We start from the raw sequence: 20,170 nt of genomic DNA on the forward strand, positions 1-20,170 counted from the left end.
AAGCAATTTGCAAGGCATTGTTAGAAGATACAAGAACAAATGATCCCCAAGAAATGCCCCTTTAATACCTTACACGCATCATCCTCAAAGGATTTGAGGTTTATCAGAGTCAGCATTGTTTTCCTCTTTTCAAGCTGTGCTCCGAGGAGTTCTGAACATGTCATCTATGCGATCGTGATGGTTTTAGACTGGGTGTTTTTCTGTGATTTTAATGGCTGGTGTTACTACTCCAAACTGAAGCACAGCCCTTCAGGTCAGAGTTTCTCCACCTGGTGTCCTCCAGTTGTTTTTGGACTAGTTCCCATTAGCCGCAATCAGCACTGGTTGGACTTGTGGTCCAGAACATCTGGGGGTTACCAGGTTGGGGAAGGTTGTTTCAAACAAACAGATTTGCCTATGTTATCCAGTCAGAAGCAGGTCAGTGTAGTATGTCCCAATGGCTTGTAATTGCCAAAGCATTCCATACTGAACATATATTTATTAGTAAGAAATGTTTCAAGAAACCATTCTGGAACACATACTGCAAAGGTGTCTGAAATCTTCACGGATTCAACCATGTCGGGGTTTGGGTTTAGGACTAGACTTCTTCATCAGACTTCAACACACACACACACTTTTTATTACAGTTTCATTCTTCTTATGTTGGAGATATTGAGAAGTCACTACCAGTTTGGACTTGACAGCATATATGTAAATTCAGTGCCCTTGTGTGCAACACTTTACACTTTCTGCTGAATCTCCTTTGCCATTTTGTTCCCATTCATGTGTTTGTTCATGGATTATTTTAAAAGTTTTAGTCTCAGGGAAGAGCCTTGGGAATATCTAATATGACTTTCACATCAATTTTCATCATACTTATGTCTCTGAGTATAAGAAGGCTTTGGTACATAGGAAGTACAATGGAAACACACTGTTATTTTACAATACCAGGTTTCTGCTCTTAGGTTCTTGTCTCTTCAGTTGCTACAATATCCACACATCTTGACAAATGTTGTTATTAATTTAAATAAGACAGTAGCCATGGCCTCTTTATTGATTTTATTTTAGCAATTTATATACTGCTTGACTACAATAATCTCAAATAAATAAACTCTAACATTGTTTATTTCTAAATAACATATAGTCAGATTGCAATATTTTGAAAAGGTTCTCAATAGATTTTATGTGGTTAGTCATACGTTTTCAAAACTATTCAAAATCCTCTTTTCTCTCATTTTCAGTGGCTCTAAAACGTATGTTGAATTTCAATGTGCCACCTGTTAAAAACAGTACAGGTGAACCAGTATGGAAAGTAAGTCAAACTATATGCCAATTTTACATCCATGGTAATCATTTCTAGTTTCAAATTAACTTATTTGCCTTGTTCTTGAAAATGACATTTTATAGCTTTACGAAATAGGTTGTTGATTTGGACCAATTGCTGATAATGAAAATGAAAGTGTTTTAATTATATTGTTGTTTAGTCGTGTCCGACTCTTCGTGACCCCATAGAACTGCATAAAGAAGAGCTCTGTGAAAGTAAACATAACTGAGTAGATAGAAGTAATTCCTTTGGTAGTATATTTGACACTGGTGATGGATTTTATTGAGGAAACTGTACTAATGGTTTAAGAAACATTGTTTGTGACTGTGCTTTTAATGTTGCATGATAGAACCATTTCAGCCTTTATTGTGCATGTTACTTTTTCCAGTTGGTTTTTAAGTCCAGATGTCATCATAAAACACTTTTTTAATTCTGACAGGAACTAGCTAGGTGAGCATCAGATGCACACTGCCCCATTCCCTCCTTCTCTGGCATGGCTGCAATGAGGAGCTCTGAAGCTTTTCGTTTCTTTCATTTGTTTGAGGCTTGCTGTGTTGTGTGACCCTGAGAAACTCCAGTTAATCTTAACTCTGATTAGCTTGAAACAAGCCATATATTATGAAGCTGCCTGGTTTTGACAAACAACATTAAATACAGTGGTACCTCCGGTTACAAACGCTTCAGGTTACAAACTCCACTAACATGGAAGAGTTACCTCGAGTTGAGAACTTTGCCCCAGGATGAGAATGGAAATCGGGGGCCGGCAGCGCAGCAGCACCAAGAGGCCCCATTAGTGAAAGCACTCCTCTAGTTAAGAACAGTTTCAGGTTAAGAACGGACCTCCGGAACGAATTAAGTTCGTAACTAGAGGTACCACTGTACAGTTGAAGCTTGAGACATAACATTGAGATTGATTGATTTAGAAACTAAACTGTGTTTAATAAAAACAGTTAATTCAACTGCACTGGAGGGAGCAGGAAAAGCATTTTAGCCAATGGTTCATCTAGAATTATTCCCTTCACAATAAATCATGGTTAGTTATTATGTCCAAAGATTCTCTCTTGGTTTTGTATGACAGGCTGCCCTTATTTTTTTAAAAAAAATTGCAATGTCAAACAAAAAATTTTAATGCTTTCCTGTTGTTTTCATATTTTTTAAATAATAATTTGTTTTAAAGGAAATTACAGTGGTACCTCTGGTTACATACCTAATTTGTTCCGGAGGTTCGTTCTTAACCTGAAACTGTTCTTAACCTGAAGCACCACTTTAGCTAATGGGGCCTCCCGCTGCCACTGCGCCGCCGGAGCACGATTTCTGTTCTCATCCTGAACCAAAGATCTTAACCCGAGGTACTATTTCTGGGTTAGCGGAACCTGAAGCGTATGTAACCTGAAGCGTATTTAACCCGAGGTACCACTGTATTTATTTCAAAGCATATGAGAATGTGACTAACTCCTTCAAATCTGAAATGTTGCTTAAGACCCCTTTATCTGTTAAATAATTACAAGCTCATGGACATAAAGCTGCTGCACAACCTCTGCTCAGGCCCCACTGAAGTGAATGGTGATCCATGCACTGACATTGCTTTCTAGTTTGCTTAGTGTGTATGCAACTAATAAAACCTGACCATAGCATTCTTCTTCCTCTCTGATTGGTTGACCTCAAAAGAGTCCTATCCTCTCCCCTAAATATGTCAAGTTCCTTACTGGAATTATGCTAATAGGTGTTTTTGTGTTGCAGGTTCTCATTTATGACAGATTTGGCCAAGATATAATATCTCCATTATTGTCAGTGAAAGAATTAAGAGACATGGGCATTACTTTACATCTGTATGTATCTATATGTATACGTTTTGCAGTTGTGTTACTTTATACGTTGTTTGAAAAAACATGTGGTTTTTTATGGTGAGGAGGATAAGGTTGCATGTTAAACCACCAGCTGGGTAACTGGTCAATAACGGGAAGCTGAAGGATGCTAGTTATGCTTACAGTGATGTATTCTCTCTTGTAAAGAGCAGACTGAAGCTCTGGCATGTCTAAGTATGCCAGTCTTTACCTAAAACAGTACATAAATCCATTACATTGATTACAAAATTAAGAGAAGGCTGAAAGTAGTTTTAATTTTGCAAGTTACTGGGCATACAGTAAGAGCATATCTGAAAAACATATTTTCATTATACTTAAGTCTATGCAATCTACCTTTTCAAGTCATAGTTCTGAAACACCTGAGACAGCTCCTTTTCCTTTTTTCAGACTAATCATACAAGCTATGAATGGGTACACTGAGATGCCGTGGTTAACCTTGATTGCAATTCATGATATGTGGTCAACAAACTGCTTAACTATAGTTAAGGGAACAGGAGAGAAAGGAATACACCTTCCTTGGGCAGGCTTTCAGTTAAACTGCAATTAAAGAAAAACTAGCATTACTTCTGCATCAGCAAATTATGTAGAAAGTGCCATGTGCCCAATCCAATAGATGATTACTTGGAAGAAGGCTGATTGCACGGTCAAGCTCTGCCCAAGCAAGTGTGCATACGATTGAAGCTGTTGAAGCCTTTTTTGTTTCTAGGGCTTTTTGTTGTTGTTCCATTTGTTTCAAGAAAGAGTAAAACAGTTCACAAATGAAGCTTGTTCTTTTATTTCCAGTCTTCTGCACTCCGATCGAGATTCTATTCCAGACGTTCCAGCAATATATTTTGTAATGCCAACAGAGGAAAATATTGACAGGCTGTGCCAGGTAGTGTGACGTGCTTAATGTCCATTGTAAGAGTTTAAAAATTCATGTTGTAACACAAGAAACTGGACTTTGTTTTACTGCCAGATAAAAGGTAGTGTTTATGCTTCAGCTGCATAGATGTTAGGGCTGTGACTTCATTGTTTGCAGCATGTACTCCACATCAGCAAATCCAGTGATGAGCCAACTGCTTAGAAAATACTCTTACTACTTACAGTGGTTATGCTATGGATCAAAGAGGTTCTTAAGTGTCGTTGGCAGTTAGGAGAGACAGCTTGCTACTGCTGTAGCCCCTGCAAACGTGTTGTCTTGTATGATTATTTCCTACTTTCCTTGCAGTTTTAAAGTCTATCTACTACCTGTGCTAGTGTGTACAAATATATCAGGTGTCAAGTGTTCGAAGCTCCCATTGTTCTAGGCTCATTTTGCGACAGGGAATTTCATTAGCATGAGCAGCTTCTGAGCTCTGGGTGCAGTACTGTGCCCAAGATTTCAAACTGCAGAGTGGAAGGAAAGGAAGACCTTTTTCTGCCTCCCCACTTCCAGCTACTCTCTGAAGACTGTAGAAGAGACCCTCTTAAGAATATTAGGGGAGTGGGCAGGGGAAGGACCAGATCATGTGAAAATGAGCATAATATTTTAGCCGCAGTTCATTCATTTTCAGCTTTGGATTCTTGTTATAAAAAAGTCTGCCTAGACATTCCGTTATTGCACCCATAACCTAGGTTTAAGGTGCATTTAGCTCCTAGCTTTCATATCTCAGTTTGTAACACTGGCTGGCTTGCTTAACTTTTTCTTAAAATCCAGAAATTGATATAGCAGTGAATATCAGGTATAACTCAAATCTCCTTTTCACATGGAAAAAAAACCCTTCATTCTCTTTTACCCCAACCTCTGAGCATTATGACAATATGATTTTCACCTTTTGTAAAGGGAGTGAGCCAGAATTGTTGCAACATTCTTAATTTGATTAAGCTTTTCAGGTGATTTGAATGTAACATTTCATAATCTGAGATACCTCTTGGAGTGATTTCTGGAACCATGACCATGAAAATGATTCATTATGCCCCATTCCTGTAGATTTAATGTATATTATACAAGCTGAGGCAACAGATGGTATTAGTGGAATTATATATAATCAGGTTGCATAGATTAATTTTTTCTCCCATCAAAGCCCATACAGGGCAGGCCACAACCTTTGTATTGGTGCAATTTAGGATTGCAGTTTTTAGTGAATGAATGTCCAGCATATCAATTTAACATTGCTGACACCTGCAGGACACATGCAGACACTGCAGAGGCTTTTAAACTCAAATCTCAGACTGAGTTCTTCTCTAGACAGATCTAATCCAGGACAGATGCAATAACACAATGTGCAGAAAAATGAACTAATCAATATATTCAAAATTTACCCAAATGAGCTCAGCAGAAAAGCTTCTTACTAGGGTCAAAACAGGCTAAATAAAGAAATGGCATATTCTGTTAATTTTTGGTTTGAATTGTGGATACTTGGATAATATTAAATGGGAAGCTGCTTTACCCCTGCTTATCAAAATAACAGAATAACTGCTTTTCTGAATAAGCTTAATTCTATCCCATGTTAGACATCTTAATAACCAGAAGTGATGTCCACTCAGACATGCACACATTCTCACCAGTCAAAAGCATTGTATTTGTGGAATATGAACTTGACAAATGATTACCCTAGGCCACTGGCAAGTAAGGAGCAAGAATTTTAACTAAACTTGGGGTGATTACAAATGAAACCACATACCACTGTGTTCTGCCCAGTTTTTTATTTATTTTATTTGCATGAGACATTCGAGCATGCTTCCCACATGTCAGCATACATACAAATGAATATAGGACTGGGGAGGTGCACCTCAAACTAAGCTTTGGGACACTGCAGATTAAACACTGACACTTCAGAAGAACATTTTCTGCAAAACTCCCTAGTATTGTATATACTGTCTGTTATTGGCATGGGTTATGCTGCCTTATAGGAGATTAATTTTTAGAAGCACTACTGTATAGTAAAGGCTTTCATTTTTAAAGTATACTTGTTATCTAAAAAATTCTGGTGTTTTTAACATTCATTTTTTTTCTTTCAGGATCTTAGAAACCAACTTTACGAATATTATTATTTAAATTTTATTTCTGCCATTTCAAGAAGTAAACTGGAAGATATTGCAAATGCTGCTCTGGGTGCCAGTGCAGTAGCACAAGTAGCTAAGGTAAAGTACATTATTCCAAACATTCATATTGGAGTACCTGTTACTTTCAAAACTGATTCAACAAGTTTTTTGGAGTGTGGGGTTCTTAAGTTGGGAGTTGGCAAAATTGGGTATTTCAGTTTGTGCAGGTTGGAACTATTTTGCAAAGATAATACTCCTATTGCATATAAGCCCTTGTTGTTCCTTAAATAAAAATAATGTTTTGATATAGTAGTGATTCAATATAAACCAATCATTTACATGTTATTTTTACTAATGATCCCTTTGTTTTGATGTATAGGTTTTTGACCAATATCTCAACTTCATTACTTTGGAAGATGATATGTTTTTATTATGCAATCAAAACAAGGAGCTTGTTTCGTATCGTGGTAGGTGGATTATTCTAAAAACAGTTATTTTGTTAAACGTCTAGCATTTTAAGAGAACATAATGGTGTAATTCTGTATGTGCACTCAGACATTCTAATGCTGGTGACGGTGTGGAGTTTTGCTACTGACTTCATTTCCCATTATTCGCCTTGATTACTTGCCTACATTTATTATTGAGCTGTAATGGAATATTGAAGTTTATGAAAGTAAGCACATAAAGTGCTTTCTGCTGTTTAGACTGAGTAACTTATTTTTGTGTCATAGACCCAGGATATATATCTTTACTATCAGGCAAGAAACATAAATGGAGGGTAGAATCCAACATGCAATCAGACTGCTGCTCATGCGACAAGGTTGCTGCTTCCTCTCATCACCCCTGCAGTCCCCTACGTGCCCCCCCCCCCAAATTTGCTTCCTCTCCTTCATCCCTTTGGGACAAATTTTGAGGGTGCACGCAAGGCTGCAGGGGGAAGAGATTAAGTTGATAACCTCTCACACAACAGACAGCATTGGATACACCCTGGAATTTTAAAATTGTTTTGGTCTGCTAGAATTTTCAGCTTTTAATCTAGAGTGAATGACACATAGACATAATTTATACAGTACAGTAATCTGATATTTTTCTCCTCTCCCTTTTTGGTATTGCAGCCATCAACAGACCAGATATAACAGACACGGAAATGGAGACTGTAATGGATACAATTGTAGACAGCCTTTTCTGTTTTTTTGTTACACTTGGTAAGTATGTTGGTTTCTTAAATATCATACCTCTGTAAGGAATGCTGTGAAATTCCCTCTACATTAAGTCATATGTCATTCGAAGGAGGTGGTTAGGATAAAGTGAGCCACCTCTTCCTCAAAAATGCCCAGTGCCCTGAATTGTTTTTACAGAATTGAGCTCTATTCATGGTTACCTATTCCTAGAGTTTGCAAACCAGCTTCAAATGCTGTTATAAAGCAGGGTTTAAAAAAAGAATTTGAAGATGGTTCATCATGCTTGAAATTAACATTGGCACACAAATAATTTTGCACCATGAATAGTAGTGAAACATGAAGTAGGGTGAATTCAGCTGGAAGAGAGGAGAAGAAAGCATAGGAATTGTACAGATCAATGGTTAAGTGAATTTGCTCATGCAGAAATTTTCACATTTTCAGGGACCTCCCCTTTGCCCTCAGCTTCCTGCCGCATTCAGCAGTATCCTCCAGACCTCTGGAGAGGCTTTTGGGAGCTGCTATGGAGAAATCATATTCTGCCCACCCACTTCCACTTGGATTTTGTGGATCCAACCCTATGGGTGTTGTATAGCAAAGTAATTGAGAAAAGGTTCTTCCTGTTCCACTGCTCCTCTCCCTGCACACCTCCCTGAATCTGCTACAGAGACTTGGGAGAACAGATTTGAGAGGGTTTGCGAGAAGTGGAAGTCCATGCGTTGGTGGAACAGTTCATTGGATACAACCTCATTTCTGCACTGGCTTGGACTTTGTAAAATAAGGATTTCTTCTGTAAATGTTGTCAAAAAAGAAATAGAGTCCTAGACCGAGGACAGCAACAGTATGATATGATTTCATGTAATTCTCTTTGAACATTTAATAATTTGTAGGAATTAAAGATACTGATAGATATTAGATGCTCTTGATATATGAATTGTTTGAACTCAGAGCTTACAATTTACCCATCTGTATCTGGCTAAAGATTAAAAATTAAGAATTATTCAGGAAAAGCTTCCCTATTTAAGTTTGCATGTCCTGTTATGACAGTGATAATCTGTCACTCAAGATGTGATGTTTCAGAATGTGGTTTCAAACAATTCAATTACTTAAATCTCCTGGAAGATATAAAGTAGATATGTCCTGTATTAGGTTTGCAAAATGATCCCTTTGGAGAACTAAGAAATACATTTAACAGCTTGAGAGGTGTCTAGCTATCTCCTATTGGCTAGCCTTTTAAAAAATGCTCAAAAATTCCCTCTGAATAAGGGAATTTCTCAGCACTTTAGAAAGTTTTCATAAGCTTTGTTTAAATATTATTAACCCATATTTATTTAATAAAATTAACTTGGTAGCAGGCAATGTAAAAGCCATTTATCCTAAAAGAAACGTAGTAGACTCTATAACAGCATTTCCCCCCAAAAAATCAATTTTTATTTTTTAATAGGAGCTATTCCAATAATCCGATGTTCAAGGGGAACAGCAGCAGAAATGGTGGCAGTGGTGAGTTGTGAAATATCCCAACTGAATTAATTTTTGAAATATGTATGACAGGCATCATGAAGGGAGAATCACTGTTTAACTGAAAGCCGAACAGCAGACAGACAATTGTTTTTACTGAGCTATATCACAGAGGAGACAGAACGGTCAATGTAACTTTACATTGTCATGGTAACTCCACTTGTGTGTCCCAAGCTAAACAGACACAATCTAAGAATGTTTTTATCCACTGCAATTCTTAGGAAGACATGTGCAGTAGAATTTCTGGGTTTGGACATAGCATTAAGCCAGCATTTCCCAACCTTGGGCCTCCAGCTGTTTTTGGACTACAACTCCCATAATCCTCAGCTAGCAAGACCCGTGGTCAGGGATGATGGGAATTGTGGTTCGAAAACAGCTGGAGGCCCAAGGTTGGGAAACACTGCATTAAGCTATGGTTTAGTGCTACATAAACCAGCCTTAGGCTTGTGCACTCTGTGCACAATTTAATAAGTATGCAAACTCTGGGCATAATTATTTTCCCTCCCATTGGTTCCAGTGGGAGGGAATAGTTTTAAAAGGCCTTATCAGTAAAATCTGCTCAACCAGCTCCTGCTAATGGTAAGCCAGCAGAGGTCAGGTTGATGTGATGGTTTCTCCATCATGGAGTATTCCACCACCTTTGAGTACTTCCCATGTCTTGGATTGTATGTTGTTCTTGGCTAGCTGCCTCTTAACTGACCTGGGTATGCAGTGCCCCCTTGCTTCTAGGTGCATGTGTCTTATGTGTCTTTGATTACATCCTGGCATGCACTCCTGTAGTCTAGGAAGGAAAGCTAGTGGCATATGAAAGAGACAAGGTTGAGGATATGGGAAGAACTCTAAATTATATTCAGTTTTTTGTAAGATAGAGCTTCTTTATTGGTCCAGCATAACCCTATGCATGTGTATTTAGACACAAGTCCTATTCAGTTCAGCGGGACTTACTTCCAGTTAAGTGTGCATAAGATTGTGGGTTTAGTACTGAGCTTATGCTAGCTTGCAACAATAGTGGAATATTTTTAAAACAGTAATACTTGGGAAGGGAGGAGATAGCTGTGATGTAAAGTGGAAAGGCCTGTTTGTCCCCTTTTTAAAAATGGCCCATATGTAATCTGGTGCCTCTCAAGGGCATGAACTGAGAACACAGTGTATTTGTACATGAACTAGGGGTAGTGTACTTAAAAGATCACCTTATTCCTTATACCTGGCCTAATCTTTGCAATATGCCACTCAGGCATGTCTAGTGGTGACTGGCAGTGTCAGACTGTCCTCAACAGGAAATAGTGTGGTGCTTTTTGTATAGAAAAAGCAATCTGGCACAGTCTGTACTAAGTTTCGGTGCCAACTTAAGATTTTTTTGTTTCATGAAGCTTTCTTATGAAAAGATTTGGATCGCCTTAGTGTTTGGATGGGAGATAATATCAGAACCCTGTGTACACTTCCAAGAGTTCCATGAAAGAATAAAGGCAGAATGTAGATGAACTTAAATCGTTTTGGAGGCAGTGTATGAACACTCAGCCTTCAAAGACGGTAACACATGAAAAAGAAAAGATTGCAGAATGGTGTAGCATTGCTATGCAATAAAAGTGACACCAAAGGTGTCTATGCTGTTCACATAGTCATCACAATAACAATGGAAGTGTTAGCTAAGTGGGACATCTAATGTAACCATTATCACAAAATTTTGATGGCTCATAGGAAAATGACATTTCTCTATGAGCATGCAGGAGCCCTTCAGTAAACAATGGGTTCAGTCCCATCCAAAGACAGGCAGGAATAATAAAATGAAAGAGTTTAGCAGCCACCCCTCATATTGGCTCCAGTTCCTTTCCCTGCCTTGCTTGGAATAGGTTAATTTATCTCAGCCTGGGCATTCAAGATTCCTTCTGGGGGAAAAACAAGAACAAATAAGAATAGCTGTGCAAAAGAAAAAGTGCAGGAAATCTGATGTCTGATTTTACCGCAGTGACACATGCGTTTGTTGCATTCTGTTTGTCTTGCTCCACCTTAGCAAAGCTTTCAACATCTATTGTAGTGGCTTATGAGATCCAACATATCCCTCACCTTTAAACACCACAGCTCAGCTCATTCCACCAGGACTTCAGCAGCATTTGCTGCTCACTCTGCTAATGGTTCTGTTTTGGAGATTTGTAGCACAGTTACCTGGTTTATGATGAGTAGCTTGAGCACATCCCATTGTTTACTGAAGGGCTCTCACAGAGCACAAACCATTGAATAATGTGAATGCTGCTTCTGGGGACACACACAAGACCTTCTGACCAATCCTTGTGGTTGAGTGGCATCCAGTTTTCTATTTGACCTTGCCTTTTCAGTTGGCTCCTTTTTATATCAGCAATTTCACCAACATTTGAACTTGTCAGACATCCTCTTTGTGTCATGCCTTTTCATAGTTTTTCCTTCTCCTGATTACGATTCTTCTTGAATTTCCTCTTGGTTTTGTCTCCCGGTTTTCACTTCCTTAAGGTCTGCAAGAACTTGGCAACAGGGCAGGAACTGGAGGCAGGATGTGAGGGTTGGCTGCTAAGCTTTTACTTTCATTACCTTACCCCTGTCTATGTCTGGGTAGTGGATCTTTAGCCAGTGTTTACTGAGCCCATTGTCTCCCTCACATTCCCAAAAGGAGCATTCACAGTAAGTTTAAAATGCTCCATTCTCAAGTTTGGATCTTTCAGCTTTCCTTGATTATTGAGATATTTATACCCCACCTTTTCAATTCCAGAAGGTAATCTCAAGCTGGTTATCTCTCTACCGTTATTTCATCATGGACCATTTTCTCGTTATTTTCATCTTCGTCCTCATATAGGCTGTGGGGAAATTGACAGGTTCATTCTGTTATATTTAGCTATATTTATGGATATATGGGGATGCAGGTGGCGCTGTGGGTTAAACCACAGAGCCTAGGACTTGCCGATCAGAAGGTTGGCGGTTCGAATCCCCACGACGGGGTGAGCTTCCGTTGCTCGGTCCCTGCTCCTGCCAACCTGGCAGTTTGAAAGCACGTCAAAGTACAAGTAGATAAATGGGTACCACTCCGGCGGGAAGGTAAACAGTGTTTCTGTGCACTGCTCTGGTTCGCCAGAAGTGGCTTAATCATGCTGGCCCCATGACCCGGAAGCTGTACGCCGGCTCCCTTGGCCAATAAAGCGAGATGAGCACTGCAACCCCACGACTGGGCCTAATGGTCAGGGGTCCCTTTACCTTTACCTTTATGGATATATGAAAGCTCTGATAAATCTTTTTCAGAAACTAGATAAGAAACTCCGGGAGAACCTCAGAGATGCCAGAAACAGCCTTTTCACAGGTGACACACTTGGAGCTGGACAATTCAGGTATCAACATCTACTTGTATTTTTCAGCAGCCCTTTTTAAAGTCCTATATGTATTCATGCTTTGCAGATTTGCAGCATGTCATTGCTTTTCATCTGCTTAGCTGGAAGATATAGCAATATTGGGATTTAAAATCCTAAGGAGAGAAAAACATTCTACATGATTTTAAAATGATGGAATGATTTTAAAATGGGGAAACCAAGCCAGATGGGCAGGGTATAAATAAATTATTATTATTATTATTATTATTATTATTGTTGTTGTTGTTGTTGTTGTTGTTGTTGTATAGCAGGTGGCAAAATGCTTCATATTTCGTAACTATTCTGCAGGGTTTGGCAATGAATTTGGCCACAGAAATATTCCAAATATGTTTCAGGTTATTAACTTAATATTTTTATTTAGTTTCCAGAGACCTCTCTTAGTACTTGTTGACAGAAACATCGATTTGGCAACTCCTCTACACCATACTTGGACCTACCAAGCCTTAGTGCACGATGTACTGGTAAGAAACTTGTTTTTTGTGACTATATATTCTTTGTTTATTATTATTACCAGCTCAATAATGTAAAACTTTGGTTCAGTGCTTGCCTTAAGACAGGAATGGGGAAATTGTTTCTCTCCAGATAGCATTGGATGACAACTCCCATCATCCCTGACCATCAGTTATGCTAGCTAGAACTGATGGGAGTTTGAGTAACAACATCTGTAGAGCCACAGATTCCCCATCCATGGCTGGTAAAACTGCCTAAAAACCCATTTCTTTCCACATAAAGGAAAACAGAAATCCTTACATGTGCAAAATAGCTGTTAGTTTGAACCATAATTTCCCTCCCATTATAACTGTTTATGAATGTAATTTGAGGCTGTGGTCTGCTGTAGTACAAATTTGGTTACTACCTAACTTTCACATAATGACAGTTGTGCTGTCAAATTCCTCAAATTTTGGCTGGACTTCATAACCATTCATTATTTCTAGTAGTCAGTGAGATTGATTTTTCACTTGCTGCTCTACAAGTATATTGCTTTTGTACTTGCTTTCTGATGAGGTGGATTTTATATGCGTTGGTTACCATATTTGTAGACCACTGAACTTGTGTGATGTGCATAGTGGATGCAGTAATAACAGTGATATGAGATGAGCGCTAATAAACTGGATGAGAGCTAATAAACTGAAGCTCAATCTGGATAAGACTGAGGCACTGTTAATGGGTGGTTCCTTTAGGCCAGACAGGAAGGTGGCCTGTACTCGATGAGGTTACAGTACCTCTGAAGAAGAGGGAATGTGCCTTGTGGATACGTCTCAATCCATTGCTGTTGCTTGAGGCTCAGGTGGCCTAGGTGGTCCAGAGTGCATTCCAACAGCTTTGGCTGGTAGCCTAGCTGTGCCCCTGTTTGGACAGAGATAGCTTAACTTCTGTTGGCTATGCTCTGGTAACCTCTAGGTTAGATTTTTGCAACGTATATGTCGGGCTACTTCTGAAGATGGTTCGGAAACTTCAGCTGCTGCAGAATTCAGCGGCCAGGGCGAGACAGTTTGAGCATAAAACACCAATCCTGGCCTGACTTCACTGGCTGCCAATTAATTTTCCGGGCCCAACTCAAAGTGCTGGTTTTGACCTATAAAGCCTTAAACAGCTTGGGACCACAATAACTTACTATTTCCTCTCCCCATATGGACCTACCCGAACCTGTAATCATCATCTTAGGCCTTTCTTAGTGTGCCTCCTCTGCAAGAGGTCTGGAGGGGAGGTAACACAAGAATTGGCCTTTTCAGTGGTGGCTTCCCATTTGTGGAATGCTCTCCTAGAAGGCTCGCCTGGTGCCTTTGTTACATATCTATAGGAACCATTCCTCATTTTCCAGGCCTTTGGCTAATTAAAAAATCTATGGCCTTTTAAACTGTTTTTTTCTATGTTATGTGTTTTTGAGTTTTTATATTGTAAACAGCCCTGTGATCCCTAGAGGAAGGGAGGTATAGAAATTTAAATAAAATATAGCCAATAAATAAAATATAGCCAATACTTAGGATCATTTTTACCTGTTGTAACAAAAGCTTTTAGTTTACTGTTTGAATGTTTCATGAAGTTTGCACATATCATCAGAATAATATTTAGTACTGTTTTATAATTCCTATTCAGTTCATAACACAACTATCAACATTAAACATTAAAATATTATTCATCACCACAAGATGGTGTAGATGTTCCATATTAAGAAACTCAAAGAATAACAAGACAGTCTTGTGGTTATAAGTTGCTGTTTTTTCACTAGGAAAAGAAAACCTAAAGAATTATGGATAGCTGTTAACCAGAGCTGATATAGCCCTGTTAGACTATTTTAGGCCTCTACATCTACATGTAACTTTATGCATCTGAAGGAGACTAGAGTCCACTTACATAAATTATGCCATAATAAATTTATCAGTCTTTTAAGACTTGACAACTCCCCATGCTACCAATCTGGGCATATTAACTTTCTTTTTGAAAAATCCTTCATTTTTGTTTATGAACCCAGACCAGAGATTCCCAAACTGTGGTCCATGGACCACTAGTGGTCTGCGAGCTTTATTCAGGTGGTCCATGGTATGTTTGTGCATTTGTGATTGAAGACAGCATATGCATCACATTAAACATTCATATTGATTTTTAATTGTATATTTGCTGCTACTTTTAATTTATAATATTTTGATTTGTATGGTATTCAAATTGTAATACAATAAAATATGGGTGGAATTCAACAGCATGTTATTACAACGCTCCATCTGCACAGACACTCATTATAGTCTTGCCTATGGAGAATACTGATCACATATCTTAATAAAAATAAACTATTTCAAGAAAATGTATATTATGTCTTAAAGCAGGTGGGGGTTCTGAAATATGAAATTGTTTTTAGGATACAGTTACCTTTGAAATTCAAATAATAACCACTTCTTAAAAGCATATTTCCGGGAAACATTTTAAATAGAGTTTATAGATGTTTTTCTAACATTTCTGACATACAAGTTGAATTTCAGAATTAATACTTCATAAAGCTAGTATAATTTATTTAGGGGCATTTTATCCCTTTTATGGAATTTTTATTTTTGTAATGGGAAAAAGTTACATAAGTTTTTTCTTCTTTATGTAAATCAATGTTCATTTTTCTCTTGGCTGATGCACTCAAGGGAGATTGTGGCATGCTGAACCAAATGCCATTCCAGCTACATATTTATAGCAATTCATCTGTTTAGGTAATAACTGTACCATTGCTGCTTATAAACAGGTTGATCTGTGGAGAATTGCATTACTCTTTTCATTGGGAGTCAGAAAGTTGTGTTCTGTGAAAGTACAGAAAATATTTTTCTTCTCCTGAGTGGGGTAGACATTTCCCCATAATTCACATTAATATCTTTCAGTTCTTTACTAGAGGAGTCAAGCAAAGCAAAGAGTAGGCTTGGCGCTCTCCTACCCAACTCTTTTCTCTCTTTTTCTCCCCACCCCTCCCATGGCAGTATCAGTCTGTTAGATCCTCTTTCTGTTCTTATGAACTGAGTAGTCCATGGGACATCTTCATCTCCCCCATTTCATCCCTACCACCTGAAGCATTGGAGTCTGTTCTTCCTACACCGATGCAAAAGTTTTACCATATTTTTGGTTGGGAAAATAGATATAAATGGAGCTGAGGTATAATAATGCCAGTCAGTATAAGGAGAAAATGCTTGGAAAATTGCAGTATCCTCCCATTTGCTGTTGAATTAAAGCCATTGAAGACCCAAATTTGGTGGCTAGGTTGCTCACCGGGGCAAGACTATTTGAGCATATAATGCCAGTCCTGGTTTAGCTGCCACTTAGTTTCCAGACCCAATTCAAAGTGCTGGTTTTGACCTATAGCGAGTTAAATGACTCAGGACCACAATACCTGAAACTATGGCAACATGAGAATGGACCTTCTCTGTAGTGGCATGTTTTCTCCTGCTCTGGAGAGTAAGATTCAAACCAATGGCTTCAAGTTATGAGCCATTCCGATGAAACAACAGATAAAACTTTCTGACAGTAAGACCTGTTTGAAAGTGGAACGGTCTCCCTCAGGAGGTTGTGGACTCTCCTTTCCTGGAGGTTTTTAAGCAAAGGTTGGATGGCCATAGATGCTTTAGTTGTGATTTCTACATTGCATGGAGTTAAACTGGATGACCCTTGGTGTTCCTTCCAGCTCTACAATTCCATGCTATTATTTGAACACAATCATATGCCAGTGTGAAATACTTATTATAGTTGTGTGTAGTGCTTAATATAATGTGTGACTCTTCCATTTTGACTTTTTGCTAGGCAGAGAAAAATGACAGTTACTAACTTTTAGCCATCTTTTTTAAAGTAAGAAGCAATTACAGCAAGTTGCATTGGTAGCTGCAGCTTCTAGGCGGGAGATGCCATTTTTAATTCTCCAAACACCAACTGTGTGAGGAAATGTGGGGTGTAAATGCATTGAATAATAATAATAATAATCCAGAGGTGCCTTTCATTTGTGTTGCCTGTAATGGTTCCAGGAATGAGAAGAGGTAGATATGGGCAAAATTAAAGAACTCCCTTTGTCTCTCTTTTCTCTATCCCATCTCCAAGCTGTTCTTCATACAATGCAGACTCCAGTTCAGAGGATGAGAGGGTAATCCACAGCAAGGAAAAAAGAGAACCTTATTTTCTCTCACTTTCAACGTATATTCTCTTCCATCCCCACCCCTCCCATTTCCCAGGTTGTCTTGGATTGCCTGGGCATTCTCAGAACAAAAGAGGAAGGAGGCAAATTAAAAAGCGTCTGAATGTTTTGCAGAAACATAGCCAAATAATGTTTTGTAATTTTCAGAAGTTGCAACAGTTGCCCAATGGAAAAAGCCAATAATAATAATAATATCTATTCTTAAGCTTTTGTACAAAGAGTAGACTACAAGTAAACTAGCACAATTTGTGGCAGCGTTTAAAATGTCATATTTAATAGAAAGAATATGATATTTCATTTGGTCTGCATATTCAGAATCACATTCAACAGTTGTCCTTTTTATAATCCCATTTTGAATTAGGAATATTCTGCTTTCCATTGTGGGGCAGCAGGCAAAAATGTTTAATCCATATAATTTTCTTTAAAGGATTTTCATTTGAACAGAGTTGTTTTGGAAGAGTCTTCAGGAATGGAAAATTCCCCAGCAGGTGCTAGACCAAAGAAAAAAAATAAAAAGTCATATGATTTAACTGCAGCTGATAAATTTTGGCAGAAGCATAAAGGAAGGTAAGCTGGATATTTTAAATTAACTACTTCTGCTTCAAGGTCTATTACTAACTAGGGGCTTTGCCCCTGCTCACTCCACTTACCAATCTCTCTGCCATTCCCCACCACATCAAACCCCTTCCCACCTCATGCCACTACGGAGGTCACTGTTCACCTTCCTAACCCCATTTCCAAAGCCACGTCTCTCTTCTTCAGGCTTGCTTTGCACTCATTTTCACCTTCACCCCAACTTCCTTTTGTTCAACTCTCCTTGAATACAAATAACCCCCATAGTAACCTCTTGCATCTTTCTCATCCCACACATTTCAACTACTAAGCAGCCTTTTCGCCTTCTGCCTGTCTATGAAGCCACCCCCTTCTATTCTACAGACCCTTTCATGCCCCTGCTTCAATCCCATTCCTCTTATTCCCTCCTTTTTAACCCCCTTTGCACCTCCTCCACCCTCCTCTCCCTTGCACACAGACCACTCCCATTTTCATGACTCCTCCTCTCTCCAGTTTTGCAGCCTTCTTTACACAACATGATGATATATGTTACTCTATATTTAAGATGAATAAAATCTTAATAGCAAATCTGTCAGCTTATTCCGTTACAGAAGACTAAGGTCACTTGATGGGTGTTACACATAGATTGGTGTTTGCTTGTTAATAAAATATCTTCTAAATTACTACATTGAATCTAGAACGTCATGTCGAAGACAACACAGGGTACGAGAAGTGAAATACATAATTGTGGGAAGTTACTATGAAATGTTTGAAGGCTTCACATTGTTTATCTCTCTCACATGAAGCAGCTGAGGAATAGAAGAAGAGGAGGTTTAAAACAGCCAATTTTCAGTGTCCTTCTTGCTGGACTCCTCAAACAATGGCAGAAGTTAGGCAGAGGGACACTGAGAAGAAAATTGAGGTTTGAGTAAAGCAGGGATGGAGAGACAGTGAGGGTTCGTTTAAAAAAAAAAACAGTTTTAACAAGGAGAAAAGAGAAGGGTACTGAGTTACTGTGTGCAGCCCCAGGTGTGTTTGCGATGAAGGGTTGGTGGGCTGAATGAAAGTGAATAAAGGACTATGGAAGCCGGGTTTTTTACAGACTGTATTAATTTAAAGTGTAGATTTAAACAGTGCCTACATAATCTCTTTAGCCCTTTCCCAGAGGTAGCCGAGTCGGTTCAGCAAGAGCTAGAAACTTACAGAGCTCAGGAAGATGAAGTCAAGAGGCTTAAAAGTATAATGGTAAGGTTTGCTTATATCTAACTTAAAATATTATTCTTGGAATTTATACAGTGCTTTAAAATGTTGACATTCAAGAAATGTACTGGGTGTTTCCAGGAAGTAAATGCACAGGAAGGGGGAGTTGGGAGGACTTGAGAGGCAATGCAGCACAGCCCTATTAGGACTGGAGTTTAAACCTCTAACAAGGTTGCACTTTTAAGAGATGCATGGAAAACAACTCCTGCAACCAAGCTTGTGCCAGATGTATTGCTCTGCTTTCATTTGGACCACATCAGCGGGGCTGAGAGGGGGGGTCGTCTCATCTGGGCAGCCCAGGACCTCCTTACACACTGTCCAGGCTTGTACCCCAAAGAAATCCCTTCGGTGCTGGAGGAGACAGGAGGCAGCAGTTACATGTTACTGGTCTCTGCAGCCCCCCAGCAGGTGCTGGTATTCTCCAGTGGTTTGACTTCATCCCTGGAGGCGCACTGTATCTTTTGATGCAGACAGCTGCCAACAACACTAGGAAAGCAGTGAACAATATCTCTATATTTTGAGGTAATTTTAAGGTCTGGCAGAGGGCTTGTTGGAAGTCTGCATTCACCCATTGTGTTGGTAATCATATTTTAGGGAGCCATTCACAGAAGAGACTTGAAAATGTTTCAGTATTTTCAATCCTTTTTTGTGATTTTTGTGAACTGCTTTGAAATTATTTTTCCAGTTAAGTGATATATAAATTCTATGAAACAAATATATAAACCAGTAGACCTAGATTTATCTTTCTTCAAAACCTGTGTAAAATTGAATTGTGGTTCTTCTGTTATAAAGTTCGATATTTCAACTGGATTTTCACCATATTTTTGTTCTTCAAGTATATGTGGTGGTTGTCTTTTTGAAATTATTTTTCTTCCCAGGGACTAGAAGGTGAAGATGAAGGAGCAATAAGTATGCTTTCTGATAACACAGCTAAGCTAACTTCAGCTGTTAGGTAAGCAATATTACCAAAGCATTCTTAAGTGCTTGCAAAAGACTTGTCATTTAATCGGTTTTCTTTCTTATTCAGTTTTAAGGATGCTTGACTGACTCTCCAGAGTATGTTCCACAGTAGAAGCATAACACTGTGACACACTAGTGTACCCCAATGATATAAGATAACATGGGTGCCAAATTATAGGCTGGGAAGATTAGGAAGTCTGATTATTGAAATCATACCACTACAGATTACATCTTGTAACATTTGCTGAGGGGCAGAGAAATAGGATTTACATATCCAGTATCCTGATCCTGTGCTAGAGCTGGGTGATATTTCGATTCTTTGTCTGAAACTGGTACGAAGTTCAGATTGTGATATCGGTTTCAGACTTTTTGAGGCTGCCATGCATCGCAGCTCCCTGGCCACTGCCAGCACAGCGGATTTCACTCCCATCTGTCTGCCTGCCTGCCCTGTGCTGGCAGTGGCTAGGGAGCCTCAATGAATGGCCCGC

At 38.9% G+C, this 20,170-nt stretch overlaps 1 protein-coding gene across 3 annotated transcripts in view; it reads left to right on the forward strand.

The window, feature by feature from the left end:
• SCFD1 (sec1 family domain containing 1) overlaps nt 1–20,170 on the forward strand; it is a 40,247-nt gene that overhangs the window by 768 nt on the left and 19,309 nt on the right. For 2 of the 3 annotated variants that reach the window (XM_083452694.1, XM_083452695.1), the window contains exons 2-13: nt 1,221–1,291; nt 3,044–3,132; nt 3,952–4,042; nt 6,151–6,273; nt 6,554–6,641; nt 7,290–7,379; nt 8,797–8,852; nt 12,135–12,220; nt 12,621–12,720; nt 17,338–17,477; nt 18,617–18,707; nt 19,601–19,674. In XM_083452694.1, coding sequence (XP_083308820.1) covers nt 1,221–1,291; nt 3,044–3,132; nt 3,952–4,042; nt 6,151–6,273; nt 6,554–6,641; nt 7,290–7,379; nt 8,797–8,852; nt 12,135–12,220; nt 12,621–12,720; nt 17,338–17,477; nt 18,617–18,707; nt 19,601–19,674 — 1,099 coding nt within the window. The remainder of the gene's footprint in view (nt 1–1,220; nt 1,292–3,043; nt 3,133–3,951; nt 4,043–6,150; nt 6,274–6,553; nt 6,642–7,289; nt 7,380–8,796; nt 8,853–12,134; nt 12,221–12,620; nt 12,721–17,337; nt 17,478–18,616; nt 18,708–19,600; nt 19,675–20,170) is intronic. The other variant, XM_083452696.1, reaches the window with a different exon arrangement.

Source organism: Podarcis tiliguerta, assembly GCF_965153285.1.
Source record: "Podarcis tiliguerta genome assembly, chromosome: 1".
NCBI classification, from domain to species: Eukaryota; Metazoa; Chordata; class Lepidosauria; order Squamata; family Lacertidae; genus Podarcis; species Podarcis tiliguerta.